General features: G+C 41.9%; 1 protein-coding gene across 1 annotated transcript; it reads left to right on the top strand.

Moving 5' to 3' along the window:
- Positions 1 to 4,693: 4,693 nt before the first annotated feature.
- Positions 4,694 to 5,194, top strand: UCN3 (urocortin 3). The gene has a single exon (XM_037511481.1). The coding sequence runs from the start codon at positions 4,694 to 4,696 to the stop codon at positions 5,192 to 5,194; it is 501 nt and encodes a 166-aa protein (XP_037367378.1).
- Positions 5,195 to 8,878: the final 3,684 nt, after the last annotated feature.

An 8,878-nucleotide genomic window follows, 5' to 3' on the forward strand; every position in this document is an offset into this window, starting at 1 on the left:
CTGAGGAGCAAAGAGTTCTTGGTGGACTGTTTCTTTTCTCTTACTCTGCACTATACAGACAAAACGAATGAAATCCTAAAAAGAAAAGTGCCAGAAAGGGAGGTGAACCTACCTTGCCTCCCTATCCCAAGTTGCTCACTTTTATAGTAAAAACATCTAGGATGGTAAAGAATCCTTGTATATTAGACAGTGTAGAACTAAGTTCAACACAGGGCTTGTTTATCATATATGATTCATAGTTTGGGGCAGTTTGCCATATAATTTTGCATCAATGCTAAGGATAAGGAGATTTCACTCAAAACTGTCCCATGCTACACCCCAAAGAATTTGTCAAAAAGAGTAGGGCCTGTAGAACAGAACAGAGGACACTTGTCCCCAGATGTGCTTTAAAAACTGTTGAGGCACCACAGTATCCCTTCCACAAATACGCTTTCTCCTCTAATGGGACACCTGGGATTTGAAAAAAAAAGAAGGTAATACATTTTTTAAATGTATTTATAAATTGACCTCAAAATGCAAACAATTAAGGAGGTAAAGCGTTTCTTCCTTCCCATCTGCAATGGATTGCTTTTGTAGTGGGATTTGACAGGTAGCATTTCAAGAGGGCATATATCCAAAGGCTTACCCATCACTAGAGAAACTCCTCTGAAATTTACCCCAGAAAAACTGTAGTTAGTTAGGCAAATCTGATTCTTTCAGAAACTCGTGAGTGATTCCATATATACACATATGACTTCAAAATAAAAAACAAAGCTATGTCTTAGAAGGATTTCTTCCCTATCATGTGAATGGCTTATATATATATATGAAAAGCATATGTAACCATATACATCCCAAAAGTGAATTTACAAACGGGTATGTGGTCTCAGGAAATAATTTGGTTTAAGTGCCTGAATACTAATCCAAATTTCTATGGGACCTACCGTTCATTCAAAAAATATTTATTGAATATTACTTAGTATAAAGAAGGCATTGAGGACCACTTCATCCCTTCTTAATCTTTCCAAGTGGCTGAACCGAGGGTCTGAAACAGCTCAGAGGGAAAATCTCTGTGTTAAGGAAGGTTTGGCATGTTGCAGCAGTAATGGAGATGCTAAAGAAATCAAACACCCAAGTGCCCATGTCTCCAAGGGGTGAGGGACCTGCAGGCAGGTAGATGTAGGTGTTAACTCACAAGGCGGCAGCAGTGCGGGCAGTTATCACTCCAAATGTGACTTGGATGAAAAATGTATTCTAAGTTCTGAGCTATGTATTTGCAACTACGGTGTGAAATTCCAGGTGAGTAGGAGAGGGAGAAAGTTGTTCTGCTGGATTTCTGTGCCACAGCAGTTTACTGAGAAAACAAAACAGACAGGAGCATGTGGCACACAGAAATGCCCGATGTGGAAAGCACGAGAGCAGGTCCAGAGGGGCCCAAACCCTCCCATTTTAGGTAAGTTCCCTGGGAGGCCAAGCTCTTCTTCACTTGGAAAAAAACAAATAGTTGAGCCTCCCTGGTGGTGCAAGGGGTTAAGATGCAGCCTGTGAAGCTGTTTGCAGCCTCTGTAGCACGAGTTCTATCCCAGGCCAGGGGGCAACCCACATGGCGCAGCAGACCTCTCCTGTCTCCCCCACTGCTCCCCTCAGCAGTGTATTTCAGTCAGTCTGCCTGTTCTGTTCCCCACTCTGTCTGGTGAATCCTCTCACCTCCCACACTTCTGGCCTGTACCCCAGCTCTTGTGTGCATAAGTAAATAGATCTTTAAAAAAAAAAAAGAAAAAACAAATTGTTCATTCTCCCAATCTTTTCAGTAGAGGGAACTCTTGCTTTCAGAAATAGGAAAAAGGAAGGAATTCAAAGAAAGAAAATCTCAAACTCAGGCCCTAATACCACTGATGGAAATAGTGAGACCCAAAGCATGCAGGGCCAAGCTGGTCAGGGGGCCAGGACTGACAAAGGGACAGATGGATGCCCAGACAGCTTTCTCTACAGCATGCTCACCAATATTATAAATCTTTCTCTGTGAATTGGTATTGATTTTTAAATTCCTTATGGTTTAAAAAGGCCTTTGAAATTGCTCCCAAGCTTTCAGATGCCTCTAAGATATAAGGTAGCTAAAACCACAATTCACACTGTTTCATGCAGAAGCAACTAGTTAGGGACTTGGAAAATGATAAAGCCCAAAGTCTGGCTTTTGAACACAATGTTTAAAGAAAGAATAAGTACGTTTTCCACAGAGACAGTTAATACTCCCTGTAAAGTGTTTTCTAGGAATCTGGCTAACAATTAGAAGGAACACAGAGATAGATGGCATGCCAAGAAAGGTGGGTCTCAAACTGTGTTCCACAGACCCCAGCATCAGCCACCTCCAGGAACATGCAAATTCTCAGGCTTCATCCCAGATCTGCTGGTCCAGAAAATCTAGGGGTATGGTCTACTGATATCTTTGAATAACCTCTGCTCATGATTCTGAAGTTGAAGAACCACTTACTTAAACTTAGTTCAAGGCAAGAGCTTGCCTGGATAGCATGGAGAGAGTGGCACATGATAGAAAAAAAAAATGCAAGCCATAAAGACAGTAGAACAAGGATATTGGTCTGCAGCGTCAAATGACCTAGCTTGTGTATACGTGTGTGTGTGTGTGCACTGAATTTCCAAAACAGGTGTGCATCATCTTATCCTAGAAGGACATAGAGACTACGTATAGATAACCAGACATGAATTAGTCTTCTTTATTAAGGATCTGATTAGATGAAGAACTTTTCCTTTGTAATGTAATCTTACATGAATCTTTATAAGGAAGCTATTATTACTCCATTCATTGAATAAGAAATTGAAATTCACAGGGATAAAGTCATCTGCCCAAGGTCTTCAGGCAAATAAGAACAAAGATAAAATTTGAACCTCCATCTGTCTAATTCCAAAGTCTATGTTGCTTTTACTTCACATGCCCAGATGTAGCCAGTTCACTCATTTGGATCTCTTAAGGATCATGATTTTTTCATAATGGTTACATAAAATAAGCACCAAAATTTTGTGAGGCAAAAAGAATGACAATAAAACAATCTTAAGGGAAAAAAAGATAAAGGACAGGCAGCGGCCACAATGTGAAATGCCCCGGAAAACAATAGATTTCCAAGTTCAGGTAAAGCCTTTCAGTGTCTTCTGGGATAATCTAGGGGACAGCCCACTTTGACAATGCAACTTTAGAGTATGTTGGGGGTTATAACATCTTGTCAGGAGTGCAACATGTCAGGGTATCAGCACATCAGGGCATCAGTATATTGGGGTGTACAGAGCTGCCAGCTGTGCTTACTCTAGAAGGAGCCAAGACACATTTTGATCATATATTTTGATCTCACTTTTTTCCCTCATGCATGATGATGGGTGACAGTGTAGCAAATGAACATGAATCCTCATTCAGAGGATTGAGAGCTGGAGAGAGTACGTACCACAGAATAGACAAAGGGGGCTGGGTGCAGGGTGAATCTGGTCACGGGACAGAGAAGGTGAATTCTGCCCACTGCACAATTTCCTAAGGTGCAGAGACCACAGCCCAGATTCTGAATACCTACTGACACAACTGTGAACTGTTACTGCAGAGGAGACTGGGCAGAAGAGTGTGAATGACTCAACACCTAGCCTTCACTCCTGCTGGAAAAAGCAATCTACAGTCTTATCTAGTCCCATTGATCAGTGAGCCAGCAACTATAAACTAAACAGTCCAAGTTAAAGGAGGGCTCTTGACTTGCACAACATGCTTCTCATGCTAAGACTTAGGCTTTTATCTTTTTCTTATTTTTAAATTAAAGAATAGGTTTAAATGGTCTCTTTTTCACAGCTTTCAGTATGTCCTTCTAGACTCAGATAATTGCGCAACTACCCTGCTTTTGGAAATGCCAATGAACAGAAGTCCAAAAAAAGAAATTGATCGCTCTTGATAAAGCTTGTCCTTGAACATCAGTGTCCCTGGGTACATTCTCAGACAATCCCTCTCATTATCATTTAGTCTGAGTGATAATCAGGAGCACACTGTATTGGAGACAACTGATAGTTCCAGGATTGAAGCCCATCAATACAAAACTCTATAGAATATAGGTGTTCTTGGAGATAGAGACCAATCTGTCATTGACTTCATAAAACCTACAGCAAAACTGATCAAATTAATGAATCTGATTGCTCCTGGGAAATTATATTAGTCTATCAAAGGGACTAGTTGAAAGATCTGCTTTCAAAACATTGGCGGGACCACCACTGTGGTCTTGCAGAGATGCCTTGAATCAGCCTCGTTAATGATGAGAGAACTAAAAAGTCACCTGGCTGCTAAAATCAACCCACTTTGTCTAATAACTGCTTACTTCACATATTTTTTATTCATTTTGCAAATCTGTGGCTGCCTGAAAGCCTGAATTAAATAAAACCCATCACTACTAGGAGAGTAGTGATTCACAAATACTAGTACCACCAGAATCATCTGTAGATTTGTTAAAACACAGATTGCTAGCCTCAGACTTTTTGATTTATTAGTTCTGAAGCAACTGAGAATTATTTGCATGTCCAAGAAGTTTCCAGATGATACCAATCATGCCAGTCCATGGCCAAACTTTGAGAACGTTTGTGGTAGAACATTAGCAACACCCTGTTAGTTTTTAAGCCCCACGGCCTTCTCAGACCCTCTTATCTCCCCCACCTTTCTTTTCTACTATAGGGAGAGATGTTGATGCCAGTCCGCTTCCTCCTGCTTCTGCTGTTGCTCCTGGGGGCCCCCAGGACAGGCCACTCCCATAAGTTCTACAAAGCTGAGTCTATCTTCAGCTGCATCAATACAGCCCTGTCTCAGGCCAAGAAGAGCCAGCTGGAGGATGCACCACTGCTGAGTAAGAGGAGTTTCCTCTACCTGCCCAGCCAAGACCCATCTTTGGGAGAGGAGGAAGAGAAGGAAGAGGAGACAGACAAGGAGAAAAGGACCTTCTCTGGCTCTGGGGGTAGTAGTGTAGCTGCAGGCAGCCGGTACAAACACCTGTCCCAAGTGCAGGCCAGGGGCAGGCTGTACAAGGACAAGGCCAAGAGTGACAGGCACACCAAGTTCACTCTGTCCCTCGATGTCCCCACCAACATCATGAATATTCTCTTCAACATCGCCAAAGCCAAGAACTTGCGGGCCAAGGCAGCTGCCAATGCCCACTTGATGGCACAGATTGGACGGAAGAAATAGAAGCATGGGCTGGGCAGGAGGCAGCATGTCAAGAATGGAGGTCAGGGGTGGAGGGTGAGGGGAGACTCGGGGTTTTCCCGTCCAGCTGGTTTGTATTTTGAAGGTTACAGTCTGCTTCTTTGCTAAATGCCACTGATCCCTTCTCACCTCCAGCCCAACTTCTCTCCTCAGTATGTATACACAGAATGCAGTATTGTTCAGCCTTCATAGAAACGAGGCCCTTAGTGTCTCTCCCTATATTCTGTGTCTTCTTTCTCCTTCCCCATCACCAGAGTCAAGATCACGCATTCCTGCTCCCCATGCTTTTCCCTGATGACCCCATACCTAAGAGGTAGGAGGGGTCTCTCTTCCCCATACAACAACCCCAACCTAGGCAGAGAGATGAGGTAACACATTGTGCAAATTCCTGCCAGGAGACACCTCCATGCCCTATTGCCCCTATTAAACCAGTGGCTTCTTGAACCCCTGGCTTGTTTCCATTCCTCTTCCTTCAGCCAACTACTTCTACACCTCTGAATTCTGAAAAGGCAGGCAGGTGGGGGTGGGGGTTGCTGCTAAATCAATTCCCTCTCTCTCCCAGAACAGGGATGGTTCTGGGAGGTATTAGAAGGGATAAGAAAGATCTTGAGAAAAGCCAAGCTGGCAGTCCAGCACCAGTTGCATGGCTTTGTTCCACCCACAGGCACTACCCAGGATCTACTACAGAACTGGACACCTGAACTGTGTGGGAAAGGGAGGGAGCTTTCAGTTAACCCCTTGGAGATTCTGAACTCCTCAAAGAGCAAATACCAGCAGCAAATACATAAATGATGGACTGCAAATTGATAGCAATTCATGTAAATGTATATACATATATACATATAGAGAGAGATTCAGAGATTAGAAGGTTTAATGTGAGTAGAAATTCAATAAAAATGGACATCAGTAAGAACCCTGATGCCTTCTGTTAGCAAGTCCTAAGGTCCAGATTTCCAGAAGAGGGACCATGGTTCCACCCACTTATGATGATAAGTCATAAACAAACAAAATTAGTCATAAATAAACAAAATAAGTCATAAATAAACAAAACACACACATACATACCATCAACTAATACCAGCACTCCGCCAAAAACAAAGTCAAAAGAAAAATTTGGAAAAGTGTTTGTCATTCATATAAATGATAGTTTGTTGATCAAATGTGTAACAAGCTACTAAATATTGAAAAAAAAACCTAAAAGAAAAATAAGCAAGAACATGAGTGTACATTTTCTCTCTCTCTCACACACACACACATTAACCTTAAATGTATAAAAGAATGCCAAATTTCACCCTTAAGATAACAAATTAAAACTGTATTTTTGTATAATTTCTAACATATTATGCTAGCAAAATTCATAAATTTGGCCCATACTCCACCCATGGGGTGAAAGGCTTTCCACCTCCATTGCCGGCTAGTGGGAGTGTAAATTCTATAGAGACCTTTTGGAAATACTCATCAAAATTACAAATTCACTATATCTTTAACTCAGCAATCCTTTTCTGGCAGTCATTATTAGAAAAAATGAAGCTTTACATTTAGAAAAATGTTAAAAATGAAATGAAAATCGCCCCATCTCTTAACAGGCCCACATGTAGAGAAAGAATCTTTGTCTGAGACTCAGACCCCTGCATGTGAATCTAGGTCTTCTACACACAATGCATTTCTAAGGAGATCCTCTAACTTCCCTGGAAGCTCAGGTCAGGAACCCAGCTTTATGAACAGTATCATATTTAGTTTTCATGAGTATTTTAAGGGAGCCATGATTTTTTCCACTTTGAAGACAGGGAGATTTAGATCTAGAATTGAAAGAAAATGTCTAAGTTCTCCGGGCTATTAGGTGACAGAGTCAAATCATTATGATCACAAAACCTCAATTCATCCCTCCATGCAGAACTGCCCCATTCATATGCACAAAGCATAAAAATACCAGCCATATATCACTGTCTCTCAGGTTCTGCCTGAGCCCCACTAAGCCCCGGATGCGGAAGCTGCTTCAAGAGCAGCAATAGAAACTCAGATTTGCAAAGATTATGTCTCCAGCAGTGAGTCTGGTTACTGAGAATGCTTTCAAAGCCTAACAGATGATTTAAATGTGAGTGTAAGTATATAATTAAGGTAACTAGGGTGGGCTTGTCAAACTACCACCGACAGGAAAGGCCAGTGCTCTGCTGTGCGATATCAAGGTCCTAGATTCACACACTGATCTGAACCTCCTCTAAGGAGACAAGAAATCCTGAAAACGGGCCTCACTTGTGGCCCAGGCGGTTGAGTGCAGCGCTGTGAAGCTGTCCACAGCCTCTGCAGTGCCGGTTCCATCCCTGCTGGTCTCGGAGCAACCCACATGGCGAGTAGACCTCTCCTGTCTCACCTGCTGCTACCCTCAGCAGTGTATTTCAGTCAGTCTGCCTGTTCTGTTTCTCGCTCTGTCTCTGGTGAATCCCTCTCACCCTCCTGTGCATCTGGCCTGTACCCTGGCTCTTGTATAAATAAAATAAAATCTTTAAAAAAAAAAAAAGAATTCCTGAAAACAATACCGCCAGTAAACAAAGGTATCTACTTCAGGACAGTAGAATAGAATAATAGAATAGGAACTCTAACAAATAATGAGGGCAAGCTGAGTGATTTTTCAATCTGATATTTATATAATTCCAAGAAATGGAGGGCAAGTTCGAAAGTATGTAGTATTAAACTAGAAAGACATCTCTATATATTAGGAGTCAAAAGAAATGCAAAATCTAATCAAATGGTGTAGCTGACTACCTTCGAAAGAATTACAGATGTAATCTGAGTTGGAAATTCGGTAAACATGACTCAAATCTAAGTATTTTATGATCACTGCTTTCTTTCATTAATGAAGTTCCTATTATGGACTATTGCATACTCCACCACTGTCACAAAGACCAGGTCACAGCCTGGTCAATGTCACCTAGAAGCTTCAGCACGCTGAGAGGACAAAGACAGACAAAACAAATAACTGTGGGAAGGTAACACCAATCTCGTAGGATGTAACCCGGCTTCCTTAAAGCATATTTAGTCTCGGTCCAGAATTACCCCTTCTTTCTCTTGAAGCCATCATCCACCAACTGAACCTCATGTCTTAGATTGACTCACGGTCACTGTCCCACCACCATTGTTGTGATTTACCAACACCTAGTCCACCCACCTCCTTTCTTGATCATTTTTTCTTGTCTCTCTAACACTGCCCCTCCATAACACTTGGTTTCAACATACTCATAGACCACCTATTCAGCACATCCTGGAACCCAGTTCCTTAAGCTCCTCTGCTTCGTGATCTGTTCCCCTCCTCTTTCAGCCACGCTCCCAGTACCATACTCTAGACTAGGTCGTTACAAATTATAAACTTTCTAACCACCCCTCCTATCCTTCAAAGATGGAACACCAACAACCTTTCAGCCCCACTGAGACCAATAATCCATTGATCCTTCTTCCTTTGTATACTCCCTAACCCCTGCTTATAACTTCCCTTCACTCTTATTCTAATGGTCAATCTTTTTAAGTGTTCCCTGTATACATCTGTAATTTCCTTGTTCCACTTTTGCTTTGTCTGAAATTAAGCCTTGATAAATTCAAACACTCTCTGTTCTTCCCCTGTACCCTGAAGCTTACCACAACTTAAAACACACATATACACACACACAAACA

The sequence above is a fragment of the Talpa occidentalis genome, unplaced genomic scaffold, assembly GCF_014898055.3.
Source record: "Talpa occidentalis isolate TD23 unplaced genomic scaffold, MPIMG_talOcc4v2.1 talOcc4.14, whole genome shotgun sequence".
Lineage (NCBI taxonomy): Eukaryota > Metazoa > Chordata > Mammalia > Eulipotyphla > Talpidae > Talpa > Talpa occidentalis.